Raw genomic sequence first — 17,410 nt, 5'->3', positions numbered from 1 at the left:
TAGTGTACCATTTTGATTCCCTTTACTGTATAGTTTAAAATGTTTTTTCAGTGGTTACCTTGAAAATTAAAACCATCTTAAATTTACAACTTATTGGAAACAATACCAACTTAGTTTTCAGCAGTATGCACTCTACCATTATATATTTCTGTCCTCCCCCTTATTTTTCTCAGGTTATATCTTTATATGTGTATTTATTAACATATACTGATAATTGTTGTTTTATCTATTTGTCTTGTAAATCATAGGAAAAAAAGTAATTACAAACTACAAGTACAGTGATACTGGCTTTCTATTAATTTATATAGGTTAATTTATATAGGTAATTTCACTTACGTTCTTCATTTCTCATGGCTTCAGTTTACTCTGTAATGTGTTTTTGTTATTGCCCAAAGGATAGCATTTCATGCAGGTATGAACTCCCTCTGCTTTTGTAGATCTAGAAATGTCTTAGTTTCTCCTTAATTTTGGAGAAATTTTTTGCTGGATATAGAATTCTTGGTTGACATTTTTTGTTGATCACTTTAAATGTCATCCCACTAGCTTCTGGCTTCCATGGTTTCTAATGAGAAATAAGCTGATAATCTAAATATTATTATTGAGCATTCATCATACATGATGACTTCTCTCTTAAAATTCTCTTTGTTGGCCATTTTGTGTCTTGTGGATATCTTTGAGTTTATCTGGCTTGGAATTTGTTGAGCTTGTTGGATGTGTATCGTATTTATTAAGTTTTAGGTCATTATTTCTTCAAATATTTATTCCTGTCCCTTTTGTTCTCCTTATAATACATATGTGTTGCTATGCTTGGTACTGTTTTGTAGATCCTTCAGGCTCTCTTCATTTTTCTTCCTTTTTTTCTGTTTGTCAGATTGGGTAATTTCAGTTATTCCATCTTCCAGTTTACTGATTGTTCTACCTGTCCAAATCTGATGTTGATCCTCTCAGTGAATTTTTCATTTGTTATTGTATTTTTCATTTCCAGAATTTTTGTTTACTTTTTTATAATTTGTATCTGTTGGTATTTTCATTTTTATTATGCCTTGTTTTCTGATTTCCTTTAGTTCTGTCAGTGCTTTCCTTTAGCTCACTGAGCATATTTAAGATAGTTGATTTAATGTCTTGACTAGTTATTCCAAAATTTGGGATTTCTCAGGAATGGTTTCTGTCAGATTCTTTTATTTCTGTGAATAGGACCTACTTTTCTGTTTCTTTGTATGTTTTGAAGATCTATTCCATTATTCCTGTGGTGAGCTAAGTGACCTGACAAAAATTTCCTTAAATGTCTGGGTGAAAAAAAAAAATGAAATGAAGAGTCATGTCTCATTAAATCTGATAGATGCTCCTGGGAAAGCTGTTATTGCCTAGAGGGCTGAAACCAAAAGAAGCATCTGCTTCAGACCACCCCAAACACAGTTCCGAAGTTTTTAGACGTTCCTCACTGCCAATCCTCTGACCAGCCAGACTTTCCGGGAATGCAGGATGCTATCCCTATAGACAAGTTAGGATGAGGAATGGGGGATGATTGCTGGTTCATGCATTCTGCTAAGTTATGAATGATCAACAGCTTCTTCCTGAAGCACTCCCCTGGTTGTTACAAGTGTTCATTGGGGTTTCAGGGATCTAAAGTATTTGGTTCCAATCACTCTGTCCAGCTCAATGGTTACTTGCATGGAGGTACCCATACCTAGAACTTCCACTCTGCCATCTTGTTGATACCTGTCTTGATTTATTTTTCATATCATACTGAAGAGGACCAGTTGCCTTGTTTTTTGTGCTGATGAGGATACTTTTTGCCTTATGACAAGTGAATGTTAACTATAAATTTAACCTCATTTGTAATCCAGTCATTTGAAAACTTTCTTTAGTAGGTGTTTAGAGTTTTACCTTTTTGAGATCTTCTAAGTGAGTCACAATGAATCCATGCTCTTCTCTTTTCCCTCTTCTAACATTTCTGATGCTGTTGAATTTTCCCGTTCTGCTTGTCTTTGGAGGTTTGTCTTTTTTTTTTTTTTAATCTCTGTATTTAGTTGGTCTTTGGATGGAAGCAAAGTTTTATATCTGTCTCCAATTTGCCATCCAATTAATTTTTTATTGATTGACTTATTTATTTTTGGTGGGGGGAGAGATAGCGAGTATGTGAGCCAGAGGGTGGAGCAGAGGGAGAGAAGCAGACTCTCCACTGACTGCAGAGCCTGACTGCGGGCTTGATCTCATGACCCTGAGATCATGACCTGAGTCAGAGTCAAGAGTTGGAAGCTCAACCAACCGACTGAGCTACCCAGGTGCCCCCCATCCCATTAATATAATATTCTACATATTAATTTTGTTTACAGTGCTTGATTAAATTATCTCACTGCAGTAGTTTTTCATGTAAATATTTTTGGTCTTTGAGGTAAAAATTAACCTAATTTGCATGTAACTATAATTTTTCTTTCAAAAAATTTTTTTTCAGATTTATTTGAGAGAGAGTGCACGAGTGGGAGGGGGAGAAAGAGAGGGGGAGAGAGAATCTCAAGCAAACTTGCCACTGAGCATGGAGACTGGTGCGGGACTCAATCTCATCTCCCTGAGATCATGACCTGAGGCTGAGCCAAAATCAAGAGCCAAAATCAAGCTGCCTAAGCCACTGTGCCAGGCAGGCTCCAGTCCTTTCAAATTTTTATGTCTCCTTTTCCTTTTCATATAATCAGCCTTGGCTGGTACTTACGGAACAGTGCTATATGGTAATAAAGAATATCCTTATCTTATTCTTGACTTTAATAATAATGTTTTTAATATTTCACATTAAATTTGGTGATATCCTTTGATTGGTATTTTATATATGTAATTAGAAATCCATCTATTTCTATTTTTTTAAAGATTTTATTTATTAGAGAGTGTGTGCACGCATGTGTGTCTCCTAGCAGGGGGAGGGGCAGAGGGAGACAGAGAATCTCAAGCAGACTCTCTTCTGAGCATGGAGCCTGACATGGGGCTCAGTCTCACGACCCTGAGATCATGACTCAAGCTGAAATCAAGAATCAAGAGTTGGGCACTTAATGGACTAAGCCATCCAGGCGCCCTTATTCCTATTTGACTAAGAATTTTTTCCTTTTTTTTTTTTTTTTTTTAAAGATTTTATTTATTTGACAGAGAGAGCCAGAGAGCACAGGCAGGGGGAGCAGCAGAAGAAGGAGGAGAAGCAGGCTTCCTGCTGGGTGGGGCTCAATCCCAGGGCCCCTGGATCATGACCTGAGTTGAAGGCAAACACTTAACTGACTGAGCCACCCGGCACCCCAAGAATTTTTATTCCTAAAATTTAAAATTTGCCATTTTGACTCAGAACTATTAAAAGTACCCATGATCACATATTGACTAACCTTTGCTGTAGAGAAGAATTCACCTTAGCTTTCTTTTTAACACTTTCAGTACCTAGAAAGCTCTTAGACTTATCAGTGACAAAATGATAATTGTTTTTCTTGAATCATTTTGAAGTGCTTTCTTTCTTTTTTTTTTTTTTAAGATTTTATTTGTCAGAGAGAGAGAGAGGGAGTATAAGCAGGGAAGTGGCAGGCAGAGCAGGCAGAGGGAGAAGCATGCTCCCCGCTGAGCAAGGAATCCAATGTGGGGCTCCATCCCAGGACTCTGGGATCAAGACCTGAACCAAAAGCAGACGCTTAACTGACTGAGCCACCCAGGAGTCCCTGAAGTGCTTTCTTTGTGATTTTTCTCTGAATGTTGATAAGCTTTTTTCAGCAAGTGCTGATACTTTATTGTTAGAAATGTCAACATTTATATTTGAATTACATTTTCTTTTTTTTATGAGAACATTAAGTATTGTATTAATTGATTCTTGTTGAATCAAAATAAAGACCAAATAAAACTGTAAAGCATTCATCATTTATGATGAACATCTTAGTTTGTTGGGCTGCTACACTGAATTACCAAAGACACCAAACATTCATTTCTAATGGTTCTGAAGGCTGGGAAGTCTAAGATCAAGCCTCTGGCAGATTTGGTGTCTGGTGTGGGATAACTTACTGCTTCATAGATGGATTGCTGTCTTTTCACTATGTCCTCATATGGTGGAAGAGGGAAGGGAGCTCTCTGGGGTGTTCTTTATAAAAAGGGCACGAATCCTATTCATGAGGGCTCCACCTTTGTGACCTAATCACTTCTCAAAGGCCCTGCCTCCTAATACCATCTTAACATATAAATTTGGGGGGACACAAACATTCAATCTGTGACATTGATGGAATATCAGTGGAATATCAATGTTAGAAACTTAGTCAAAAATTACCTGGTAATTGTTTAGGAGCGAACAGTGTGCTAATTGATTTTCACATCTGGTTATCTTTTTGAATTCTAAGAAGAATCCTAAGAACTATTTTTATACCATTTACTCTAGGGAAAACTGAAGCTCAGAGAAGTAAAGGAATTTGCTAAGTGTAAAATAGCTAATTAGAAGGGACTTGATGCAGAAAAGTGCCTAAATGGAATGGATTTTACATATATAATGTAGAAGTGGTCAACTTTTAATCACATTTAATTAGGTCAAGTTGTAATCACATAAACAGAGTAAATTGGGTGTTGGTGGTTGAAACATATTCTCAGTGACATACAGAAGTGGCCAAATATATTTATAGTATAGGATTTGAAAACAGTTATTATAGTTGAATAGTTACTCTGTTGTGAGAAGTGGATTACTGCAGAGAGCTAACTGGTAAAGAAAGTCCTATTCTGAGCTGCAATGTATTCTTCTGATTGATACCTAGCCGCCTTCCACTAGAGGATATTATGAAGTCAGTTCTAGCTTTTCTGTCTTAGAAATTGTTGTCTTCTGTTTTAGGTGTGCTAAAACCATAGGATCCAGAGAACTCATGCATTAAAAGTTTATGCATTTCATAACATCTGTATATTTATGCCTTCCTTTTTCCTCTGAAGATTGTTATGTTGATGAGGATACTTCCTACCTTGTGGCACATGAATGTTAACTTCAAGTTCAACTGCATTTCTTCCATTTGATACTTGTGTAGTTTGAATATTGATTTGGTTATTGTTTTACTAAATAAGAGCTGTGCTGTATTACTTTATTGTTCAATACTTAATTACATATTACATATCAATATGAATATTCAAATCCTGATATCCAGCTTACTGGCTGTGGTCGTGGGCAGCTTAGCTTTGAAGATTATTATTATTTATTTATTTATTTTTAAAGATTTTGTCTGTCAGAGAGAGCGTGCAAAGCAGGGAAAGCGGCAGGCAAAGGGAGAAGCAGGCTCCCGCTGAGCAAGGAGCCCGATGTGGGACTCTGTCCCAGAACCCTGGAATCATGACCTGAGCTGAAGGCAGGCACTTAACCGACTGAGCCACCCAGGTGTCTCTTATTATTATTTTTAAAATAAACTCTAGGTCCAATGTGGGGCTTGAACTCACCACCCGGAGATCAGGAGTTATATGCTCTATCGACTGAGCTAACCAGGCACCCTTGTTTTTAAATCTATATAGAGATCGCGATAGTGATTTCGTTCATGGATTTGCTTTAATGTTTTAACTCACATGAATATTCGACTCATAAAAAGCATCAGATAAATGTTAAATATTACTGGATGGATACACTTGTGTTTTTTACACTTGTGTTTTTTAAAGCAAATTTATTTAAGTTAGTGATGAAAATTTTGAATCATTGTTATCCAGCAAATTTCAACTTTGATACTTTCTGTAGAGCTAATGTTAAAATTTTTTGTTTGTTTGTTTACTTAAAATTATGTGAAGGCCTTATATGAGGGTTTCCCCTAGCGTATGTTACTGTTTTACCATGAAGAAGTCTTCCTTAGTGAGGAGCTGTTTTAGAGTAATGGTGTATATATTTTATTTTTTTTAAGATTTATTTATTTTAGAGGGAGGGAGAGAGAGAGCATGCACAAGTGGGTGGAGGGGCAGAGGTGAGGAGAGAGAGGGAGAGATGCAGTCTTCCTGCTGAGTGCGGAACCCGACTGGGGGCTCCATCCCACAACCCCAAGATCATGAACTGAGTGGAAATCAAGAGCCGGGTGCTTAACCAACTGAGCCACCCAGGCACCCCTGGTGTATGTATTTTAAGTTTTGAAAATACTTAAAATGTCTTAGATTATGGAATGGTAATTTGTAGATGTTTGAGTAAATCAAATAGTCACCCCTTAAACTTTTAAATAGAATTAATCTATTTTCTTTAAAGCAGATATAAATGTATTTCCTGCTGTTTCCCAGTAGTAACATGTCCTCCATACTGACAGAGACACACCTCTTGCTCTTAGAGTAATGATTTGGAGACTGGTTTTGGAATGACGCAGTTTTACTGTGTCTGAGCTATGGTTTTATTATAGAAAAGTTAACATCTGTTTTATTTAACTCAACGACGTTTTGTCACAGTTAAGTGAAAATACAGTAAGGCTTTTCCTATAAAATACAGTTTGTTATTGAAAATATTTCGTTTTCATTACTATGTTGGTTGAATAGGGTATGGTGCTCTCTGGAAACTAAACTTAGTTTGATAGGATGCTTAAGGTCAGAGAATAGCACAGTATGTATAAAATAAGGGATTAGATTGTATACCTTGACAAGTAATTATGTTACTTAAATATAACTCTGGTAGTCAGAATGAACATATGGGTTTCTGCCTTCTTGCCCTTCCACAAATATTTGGGACAACTGAGTATATACTCTGTGCCTACCCACTGTTTTAGGTTCTAGACATTCAGTGAGAAGAGCAAATTAGTTATGGTCTATCCAGTGTTTTCATAATATGGTTGTTATACCTCTATTTAATGTCTGTGAAAAGTGCTTATTCTGTGTCCCTTTTGTTTCTGGAGATTGATAATCCCTTTCTGTTTAACTAATGCTTTATCAACTTTATGTTGTCTTCTGTTGTTGATTCCAGTTTTTCCCATCATTCATTCAGGTGCTCAGCTGCCTGAAATTCCTTTTAGATTAATGTTGAATCTGAAGTGCAACTTGTTGATCACCTCTCCTACTCTGACTCCTTGCTCCTCCTTTCAGAGGTTCCCCCCCATGAATTTACATAAAAATATATGTACTTTAGGAAAAATGTGTATGTGTGTGTATAGGTTTTTGGAGAATGCATAACATTGTAGTAATAATGCTCTGTGTTCTGTGACTTTTTTCCAGTCAACAGTAATCTTACGATCTTTTCATGATCTACTTTTTAAAAATCCCTAATCTGTTAACTTTTTTCCGTTCTCCTATCATAACCTTTGTTTCAGATACCATCATCTCTCACTTCATTCAGTGGCCATCTATTTGGTTTCTTTGCTTCTAGTCCTGCCTTCTTATAATCCATTTCCCAAATAGCAGCCCAAACAATGTATTAAAAATGTAAGCGACGTGTTAACCTTTTAGTGAAAACACTGCGATGTTTCCTGTTATAGTAAAATCCAAACTTGGCATTTAGAATTCATGATTACTAATTTCAGGGATGTTTATTGGTTTGTTTATTGATTTTTTTTTCTCTCAGGTGTCCAAATCAGTGTCTTGTACATACTAGATTAGGTGCTTTGTAAGCATCTATCTGCCAAAGTGATATTTATGTGTGTTAGTATCGTCTTCATTGTCCCAGCCACTTGTTACAGTAAAATAAACAAATAGCAATATATATATGAAGTAGTAAATGTTCTTAAACCAGCCTTTTTTGTTTTTTTTAATTTTTTTAAAACTGTGCTAAGTGACTTTACTAGAGAAAAGGATTACAGAGGATTTAAGAGTTGGCCTTGGGGCTCCTAAACCAGTTTTTAGGACTTGTACAACCACTGTATCCTCACCTTCTCAGATGACTTACTCTGTGAAAATTAGGCTACCATGTATTAATCACTTCAAATTCCCATCCACTCCATCTACAGAGTAACCTGCAATCAATCTATACCCACCCTTCATTCCCCCCCCTCACACCCCCCTCCCACCCCCCCGCCTTCTAGTTTTTTCTTTTCTTCCCTGTTTTTTCTCTGAAATTCTCTGAATCACGTTCAGGATTAGTTCTTCTACCCCTATGTCCATGACCTCATCCTCTCCATCTGCTCAAGAACTTATTTTTTTCTGGCTCTTCACTGTTAACTCTCTGCTGTCTCTTTGGCTTCAGCACAGCCCTGTATATATATCAGGTGTTTAGAAACTATTGGTTGAATATAGCAGAGTAATGAAGAATTTGGACTATTGAGTTATAAAGCCCCGGGCATGCATTCTAGGTATGCGACTTAGGCAGGTTAGTTAGTATCTCTAAGCCATAATTTCTTATTCATTAAAATGGGACAAAAATTATAACTATATCAAGTGTTGTTTTGAAAATGTAACTAAGAAGTGTAATGTGTAAATTTCTTGTGGCCATTGTAACTAATTACTGTAAGTTTGGTGGCTGAAAACAACAAAGTTTTTTTCTCTCATGATTCTGGAGGTCAGAAGTTGGATATCAGTGACACAGGCCTCAAATAAAGGTGTCAGCAAGGCCATCCTTCCTCTGGAAGGCCCTAGGAAAGAATCCATTCCTTGCCTCTTCTACATTCTGGTGACTGCCAATATTCTTTGGCTGTGTTACTTCAGTCTCTGATCTTCAATCTGTCTCTGTGGTCACATTGCCTTCTCTTATGCCTGAAATCTCCTTCCACCTCCCTTTGCAAACTTGTGCATGTAGGGCCCACCCAGCTAATGTGTTTTTAAATCCTCAGTCTTAATCATATCTGCAAAGACCCTTTTCCCATATAAGATAAACTTTAGAAGTTCCAGGGATTAGGATCTGGTATCTTTGGAAGCCATTATTCAGCCTGATATGTGGTTATAAAGCACACAGCATAGTTCCTGGCAAATAAAGATTTAAGCTTTCTGGTTAGGTCAAGAAAGATTTCAGATTCTCAGAAGGATTTAATTATATGGTTACAAGGGAGCCAGGGAATATGAGAAAAAGGAATTAAAAAAAGATGAGGTAAGGGAAATTAGGGATTAGATTGTATCATCTTATTTAATACAGTGGATAAATGGGATAAAAGTATAGAGAAGGTATTTTTATTGTCAGATTTTGGTTATTTTCCTGTTCAAATACATATCAAAGGATTTATCTATGTTTTCAGTATTAAAGTTTATAGCTTAAATAGAGTGGTAGAAAGGTGGTGGTGGAGGTGGAAATATACTGCATATCATTGCTGAAAATTGGTTGATTACAGTTCTTTTATATTCAAGAGGTTCACATGTAAACTATATAAAATGATTAGTGAATGAGATCATAGATTGGATACCAATTTTTTCCTTTATTAGATAAGAATTATCATTTAGAATAAAAAAGAAAAGTAGTTTAAAAGATTATTTCAGTTAGATGAGCAAAAGATTATGTTGACATTTGTTTTCTTTTTTCCATCTCCTTTACAGGTTTTTTGGCATGGACACAGGTTCAGTGGGAGGATTAGAATTGACTGAGCAGACTCCTGTTTTATTAGGGAGTACGGCCATGGCAACTAGTCTCACCAATGTAGGAAATTCATTTAGTGGTCCACCTAATCCTTTAGTTGCTAGATCTAATAAATTTCAAAATTCATCAGTGGAAGATGATGACGATGTTGTTTTTATCGAACCTGTACAACCTCCCCCACCTGCTGCACCAGTGGTAGCTGATCAAAGAACCGTAACATTTACATCATCAAAAAATGAAGAACTACAAGGAAACGATTCCAAAATTCTGCCTTCCTCAAAAGAGTTGGCTTCTCAGAAGGGAAGTGTAAGTGAGACAATTGTCATTGATGATGAAGAGGACATGGAAACAAATCAAGGGCAAGAGAAAAATTCCTCCAATTTTATTGAACGGAGACATCCTGAGACTAAAAACAGAACCAATGATGTGGATTTCTCCACTTCCAGTTTTTCAAGAAGTAAGGTAAATGCAGGAATGGGTAATAGTGGTATCACCACAGAACCAGACTCTGAAATTCAGATTGCTAATGTTACAACCTTAGAAACAGGTGTAAGCTCTGTGAATGATGGCCAATTAGAAAATACTGACGGGCGAGATATGAACTTAATGATTACACATGTAACATCACTGCAGAATACCAACTTGGGAGATGTCTCTAACGGACTGCAGTCAAGTAATTTTGGTGTTAATATACAAACATACACCCCATCTTTAACTTCACAGACCAAGACTGGAGTAGGACCTTTTAATCCTGGTAGAATGAATGTGGCAGGAGACGTATTTCAGAATGGAGAATCTGCAACTCATCATAATCCTGGTAAGTAGTAAGTGATCTACCCCATGTAAAATTGCCTGATACTTTTTTCATTGTAGTAATTGGTACTACCTTGATTAGTTTACTCATGTAAGAGAAGTTAATTCTGTTGACTCTTAAAAGTTTGAAATTTTAGCTAATAGATGTAAAACCATGTATTTCTCTGCAGATTATTAGAAAATCATAGAAATCTATGTCTAAAGGATTGGAATAAACACTCTTTACATTCACTACCACTGGAGTCTAACAGTTTGGCATCTTATTTGTCATGTACTTTGTTTTTGCTAATATATTTTTAGTATTTAGTAGTAATGTGTAAATTGTGCAAAAAGATAAGTAGCACACTTAAAGAACAATGGTATTGTATAATAGGTGCATTTAGATTTGTTTTTACTTGTGCTTAATTTTGATCGCTTATCTGATTTTTTTAATTAGCATTTTATTTTTTAATATTTGAAAGTTGGTAAATTTTTCGACTATTTGAACAATTTTTCTTCAGGCAGCTTTGTACTGTGAAAACATTAAAAGAGAGAAGTTACAAGAACTCTGGCTTTTTTTTTTTTTTTTTTTAAAGATTATTTATTTATTTATTTGACAGAGATAGAGACAGCCAGTGAGAGAGGGAACACAAGCAGGGGGAGTGGGAGAGGAAGAAGCAGGCTCATAGAGGAGGAGCCTGACGTGGGGCTCGAACCCGGAATGCCGGGATCACGCCCTGAGCCGAAGGCAGACGCTTTAACCGCTGTGCCACCCAGGCGCCCCAGAACTCTGGCTTTTTGATGACCATGTCTGTATGTCCCTTTCTCTTTCACCTCTGCCCCCAAATCTTTGTATGTCTGTCTGACATACATCCTTCTCTTTGTTTCTTTCTCATTTTCTCATCATTTTAGGCTCATTAGCAATCTTATCGGCCTAGAAATTGTGGAGAATAATAAGGAATGACTAAAATTTGGGTAGTGTAGAATGGTATAGAATGGTAGTTATTTTTCCTTTTTTTCTTGTTATTTTTTTGGTTATGAGAGTAATGTTTAACTATTGAAGAATTTTTGGAAAATCTATAAAAAATGAGGGAAAAAATCCCTGATTGTATTATTAACTGAAGATTACCATTGTCAGTGTTTTTGAGTGGCTGACTTTCAGGCTTTTTCCATTGTATTTTAACTTGGTTGAAACGCGACCCTGAATAATTTTGTTCCTTATTTGTTTCCCACTTTACGTTGTATTTTCTTGTACCATTAACATTTATACACAAAAGTTTTAATGGCTGCACAGTAGATATGGATATACCATTCCCATATTTGGCATTTATACCGTTTCCCATATTCTGCTATTATAGGCTTTTGATGAACATCTTTTGTTTAAACTTCTCATTTCTTTAGAGTATATTCCTAGAAGTGAAGTTAGTAGGCCAAAGGATATCATTGTCCCTATCCTTCCAAAGATTCTTGGTTGAAAAAAAATTTATTTGGTTTATAGTGATTTTGAAAGGAATAGGTTCCTTATTACTCAATTTGGAAAATTCCTCCTGCCTTCCAAGACCCTTTTCCTCTATGTGTGTGTGTGTGTGTATACATTTGTATGTAGGTCTGGGTTGGGGGGGATGTATGTGTGAGTTTGTATGAGCAGTTTAAAGTTGTAGAAATAATATTGTCATAGTGCCTTCCAGAAAGGTCTTACAATTTATATTACCAGCTGTATATATATTAGTTTCTTTCATTGTAACCTTCTGGCTCACAGAAAAGTTTAAGAAATGATAATGCTCAAATTAATTTCAAAATAGCCATTTTGTCTTTATTGTAATTATAAATATGTTAAAAACATAAGAGTATGAAGAGGAAAATAATTAATCTCACCACTGAGAGTAGTACATTTAATTCTAACCTGAGATCATAGTTTAGGTATAGTTTTGTAAACTCTTTCCTCCTACCGTCCCTTTAAATACCTAACAATAGATCTTGAACCTTTGACCATATCAAGTCTGTATGTTTGATTTTATTCTCTATTTAGCTTAGTTCCAGGTTTTACTATTTAAATAACTCTTTTAAGAATATTCTTATGCATATATCTTAGGATCTTATTTCTTTAGGAATATTGCTGAGTCAGAGGGGCATATCATTGTAAGAATTGTGTTCCTTGGGGGTGGTGCCTGGCTGGCTCAGTTGGTAGAGCATGCGACTCTTAATCTTGGTGTTGTGAGGTTCAAGCCCCTGTTGAGTGTAGAGATTATTTAAAAAAAATATTTAAAAATCGAAAAAAGAATTGTGTTCCTGTTTATTGAAACCTATATAAGGGACTGTATATTACTTATCAGAAAAACTAAACAGATATACCTTTTGCTCCTTTTTTTAGGAATTAGCTCTTGTTTTTTTGTGCTACTTTTATTTGTAATAGGGAGTTATAAAATCTTGGCTATTTATACTGGCTCTCAGACTAATTGTGACTTGGGCAAATTAAACTATTATCCCCTGATGTCCTTTGTATAAAATAGAGGGTTTAGACAAGACTTCTCTTCCTAAAAGTATTTTTGATGTTGGAGGATGAGAAAATTTGAAAGTAGGAGAAATATAAGAGCTGAAAAACAGATTAAGGGTGCTTATATTATTTATACAGGGTCTAAAACTAAATTGGAAAAAAAGCGTGTTATTTTTTCAAAATCAAGTTAATAGACGTCCTTAAGTTTAAATAGTCTCTTTAAGTATATATTCAAATGATGAACCTACAAAATCAAAAATCCTAAGGAGCCAGTAATTGTGTTTCAAGAAGCTATTTCTTCTAGCATATGTTCAAATACAAGGTGAAATTTTCAGTTAGTGACTACAGTTGACTCTTAAACATTGTGGGGATAAGGGGTACCACCCCCTCACCCCTCCCCCTGCTTACCATGCACTTGAAAATTCACGTATAACTTCCAAAATTTAACTACTAATAGCCTACTGTTTTTGTTTTGCTAGTAGCCTACTATTGACTGGAAGCCTTAATGATAAATAGTCAACACATATTTTGTATGATATGTAATATACATATATATATATATATACCTTTATAATACCTTTATACCTTTAAAATACTTTATAGTACTATACTTTATAATACTATACTATAAAAAAACTGCATATAAGTGGACTCATGTAGTTCAAACCCATGTTGTTCAAGGGCCAACTGTATTTTCTTCGTATTCATTAATATTTTTACCTATTAAAACTGGTCCATTACCTTGATAATAGCAGGATAACAGGATTCTAGAATGCATTCAGTTTACTCTATGTATAAAGTGCAATTTTTGTGGGGAGTGATGTTGTGTGGTAAGGTAAAATTTTAGTAGCTGTGTTATGTAGCTCCTTGAAATCATTAGGTTGATGGACTGGGTTGGAACCAGGAAATCATCCTCCTTAAGGTTTTGATATTAGAGAAGTTTTCCTGAGCTCTAAATATATTTGTACTTCCTGTGGAAGGAAAAAAAAATGTTTTGTATAGAAGGGCAACTTTTTATGTATGAAAGTTCAAAATTTGGAGGAACCTAGAAAGGAAAAAAATTACTAGAGATAATAGAAATGGTGGTCTGTAAAATTTCAGAAGGGAAAAAGGTTATGGTATTGTTAGTGTAGTGAGATTTATGGAGTAGTAACTAGTGTAGCAAGCTGGACACTTCCTGCTAAGCACCAAAGAAGCTTATTATTAAAGAAAGAAAAGATAAATTACTCTGCACTCCAGTGTTAATGTTACACGTATCTTTTAATTCTGTGTGATTCTGAAACTGTTTGCAGTGAGAGAGTAATACGATGTTGGATTGGTCACTATATGTTGGCTTGTCATTTCTGTGTTACACTCTAATTTCTTTGAGATTGTGTGGTCTAGAGGCCATGGAACTAAATATGAAAAAAAGGTGTTTTTAAAAAGATGTTTTGAGGGGTGCCTGGGTGGCTCAGATGGTTAAGTCTCCAACTTTCGATCTCAGCCTAGGTCTTGATCTCTGGGTCATGAGTTCAAGCACTGTGTTGGGCTCCACACTGGACGTGGAGCCCACTTTAAAAAAGAAGATATTTTTAATACAATCCTATATAAACTATCAGACCTATACTATATTTGTCAAAGGTTCTGATTGGTCAAGATTTTATTATATTTTTATGTCGATGTATGTGTTCCTTACTTACAGGAATGTTCTATAAATTAATTCTTTCTGTTTAATAAATAATGGGCTGATATTTTTAAGTGCTTCCTCTATGCTAGTCAGTATGGTTTATTGCATGTATTATCATTTAATGTTACCATTTGTGTGAGGTTGGTACAATTTCCAGTTTAGAGAAGAGTTAGGCACAGGGTTTAAGTAACTTTCCAGTCTAGTAGGTGGAGTCTAAATGTCAACCAGGCATTCCTACTCCAAAACTTTGTTTTTTTCCTCTCTGCTATACTGCTGCTTTATTAATGTCTTAAACTTCTACAAGATGGGAAGTTAAAACTGTTCACGTAAATAGCATCGTCGATGTATGTAAATACCTGTTTCATTATTTTTCCTTGTGCATTTTGTTTTTAAGATTCCTGGATTTCCCAGTCAGCTTCATTTCCTCGTAATCAGAAACAACCAGGAGTGGATTCTTTATCACCAGTGGCCTCGCTTCCTAAACAAATTTTCCAGCCTTCTGCACAACAACAACCCACTAAACCAGTTAAAGTCACTTGTGCAAACTGCAAAAAACCTTTACAGAAGGGACAGACAGCTTATCAACGAAAAGGATCAGCTCACCTCTTTTGTTCTACCACTTGCCTTTCCTCCTTCTCTCACAAGCCGGCTCCAAAGAAACTTTGTGTTATGTGTAAAAAGTAAGGTTTACCTTTCTTTCTCTTTCTTTTTTTCTTTTTTAATATATTGAAATACAGTTGACACATTGTGTTACATTAGTTTCAGGTATACAACAAAGTGATCTGACAAGTCTGTAGGTTATGCTTTGCTCACTTACAAGTGTAGGTAAGGTTTACCTTTCAACATAATTCCATATGATTGAATATTGGTGATATATAATTTTAGGGAAATATAAGAGTCTTAGACTTGATCTTAGCCAAAAGGCCAAGAAGTGATTATAAGAGTCTTAGAGGTGAATTATGGTATTTGAAAAAATTGGTAAGCTAGTTGTTTGAATCTTAAAGCCAAACTCAAATGTGTGATGGCTTTGGAGGATTCTCTGCCACCACCAGTGGCTTATGATTAAAAGGCTTCCTATTTGGATAGGCTTTGGGGTTGGTTGGTTGGTTTATTTATTTATCTATAAAAGATTTATTGATTTACTTGAGAGAGAGAGAGTGCACGTGCATGAGCTTGTAGTGGGGAGGTGGGGCAGAGGGAGAGGGAGAGAGAATCCCAAGCAGACTCCATGCTGATTATGGAGCCGGAGTTGGGGCTTGATCCCTGAGACCATGACCCTAGCTGAAATCAAGAGTCGAATGCCTAGCTGACTAAGCCACTCAGGTGCCCCCGGGGTTGATTTAAATACTAGACCCTTGTAATTTTGTCTGTAATCTCCTTTGGACTCTTTGGATTTGTCAAAATGCATACATGTTTATTTGCATTATTAATTATTAGAATTTAGTTCTAGCTAGATAAAATTGTTTTGCAGTTTATATATAACTAGTTCTGTATAAAAATAAGTCACATTTTGTACTGTCTTCATATTAAGATTATTTTAAATTGGCAAGTGTTTGGATTTTATGTTTCTATGTTTTTTTGAACATTAAATCATTAGAATACTCACTGTTTTAAGACTCAGGTACCAGTTTTTCGATAGCCTTGGAGAGACACGTCTCTCTTCTGCCAATTTTTAGGTCTGGCTTCAACTAGTTAAAAATAAGTGGAATATTGGGGTACCTGGGTGGCTCAGTTGGTTAAGTGTCCGACTCTTGATCTTAGCTCAGGTCTTGATATCAGGGTTGTGAGTTCAGGCCCTGCGTTGGGCTCCATGCTGAGCCTACTTAAAAGAACGTGCAATATGGTATATTATGTGTACGGTCAAACCCGGTAGATTTTCTTTCTGTACCATCTCTTGGTGCAGCCCAAGTTTGTGAAGATACTTTTAGATCTTAGAATTTTGAAAAAGGCTTAGTGTTCTGTACAAATTTAATAAATTCAAATACTGGAACAGTTATCTAGTTTTTTGACTGCTCTATAGTAGTAGACTTTTGCATACTGTAATATAGGACTGTGAAATTCAGAATTTTGTTAAAAGAAAACTCCACAAGTCATCAGTATTGTTTTCTACCATTTCTTTTTTTTTTAAACATTTTATTTATTTATTTGAGAGAGAGAGAGAGCAGGGGAGAGAGCGAGCAGGAGGGAGGAGCAGAGGGAGAGGGAGAATCAGGCTCCATGCTGAGCAGGGAGCCTGATATGGGGCTCAATCCCAGGACCCTGGGATCATGACCTGAGCTGAAGGCAGACGCTTAACTGACTGAGCCACCTAGGCGCCCTGTTTTCTACCATTTCTAATTGCATTTGGAGAGCTAGGTGGGGGTTATTTTGGGTTATGGTTATGGGGATATACTTAAGGTCAATTATCCTCTGTAGAATATATGTCATATTTCTGCGACCTAGATCTTTCAACCTTTCTACTTACCCATGGGAAAGGAATTGACTAGGTGTTATAAATTTATATCTCAGTTTTAGGCCTGGATATTAAACTCCATATAAATAACAATTTTTTAAAAAGTATTTCCAATACCTGAAAGCCTTGTTAAGGAGTTTGAAGATAAATTGAGTACTGGCAAAGATTTAATGGTATAAAATATTTTTGTTTCTTAATCTTTTGTGTTCATATTTTATTGCCAAGAAGTTTTAAATAGTAATAAGTGATTTAATGGATCTAAAAAAGGTGTTTGATTCCCAGACTTCAATTTATGGAAATTAGAAATATTAGTTATTATTCTTATATTTGATTTCTTTTAAAACAGAATTTTACTTTAAGTTGTCCCACTTATTTTTCAGAGATATAACTACAATGAAAGGAACTATTGTTGCTCAAGTGGATTCAAGTGAATCCTTCCAGGAATTCTGTAGTACATCTTGTTTGTCTCTCTATGAGGACAAACAGAATCCTACTAAAGGAGCTCTAAATAAATCAAGATGTACAATTTGTGGTAAACTAACAGAGGTTTGTATTTTTGTGCCTTTTCTCTTT

General features: G+C 35.7%; 1 protein-coding gene across 10 annotated transcripts in view; it reads left to right on the top strand.

Annotated features, from left to right (window-relative positions):
- ZMYM2 (zinc finger MYM-type containing 2) overlaps positions 1-17,410 on the top strand; it is a 104,832-nt gene that overhangs the window by 21,075 nt on the left and 66,347 nt on the right. For 6 of the 10 annotated variants that reach the window (XM_026492948.4, XM_057309800.1, XM_048215549.2 and 3 more), the window contains exons 3-6: positions 9,394-9,895; positions 10,157-10,250; positions 14,780-15,065; positions 17,218-17,383. In XM_026492948.4, the coding sequence (XP_026348733.2) occupies positions 9,404-9,895; positions 10,157-10,250; positions 14,780-15,065; positions 17,218-17,383 (1,038 nt within the window). In that variant the 5' untranslated portion in view covers positions 9,394-9,403. Of the gene's footprint in view, positions 1-9,393; positions 10,251-14,779; positions 15,066-17,217; positions 17,384-17,410 lie in introns of all 10 variants that reach the window. The other 4 variants (XM_026492947.4, XM_048215544.2, XM_048215546.2 and 1 more) reach the window with 1 other exon arrangement.

This window comes from Ursus arctos, unplaced genomic scaffold (genome assembly GCF_023065955.2).
Source record: "Ursus arctos isolate Adak ecotype North America unplaced genomic scaffold, UrsArc2.0 scaffold_10, whole genome shotgun sequence".
Taxonomy (NCBI): domain Eukaryota; kingdom Metazoa; phylum Chordata; class Mammalia; order Carnivora; family Ursidae; genus Ursus; species Ursus arctos.
The sequence above is the reverse complement of the archived record's forward strand: the minus strand, read 5'-3'. Positions and strand labels throughout refer to the sequence as shown.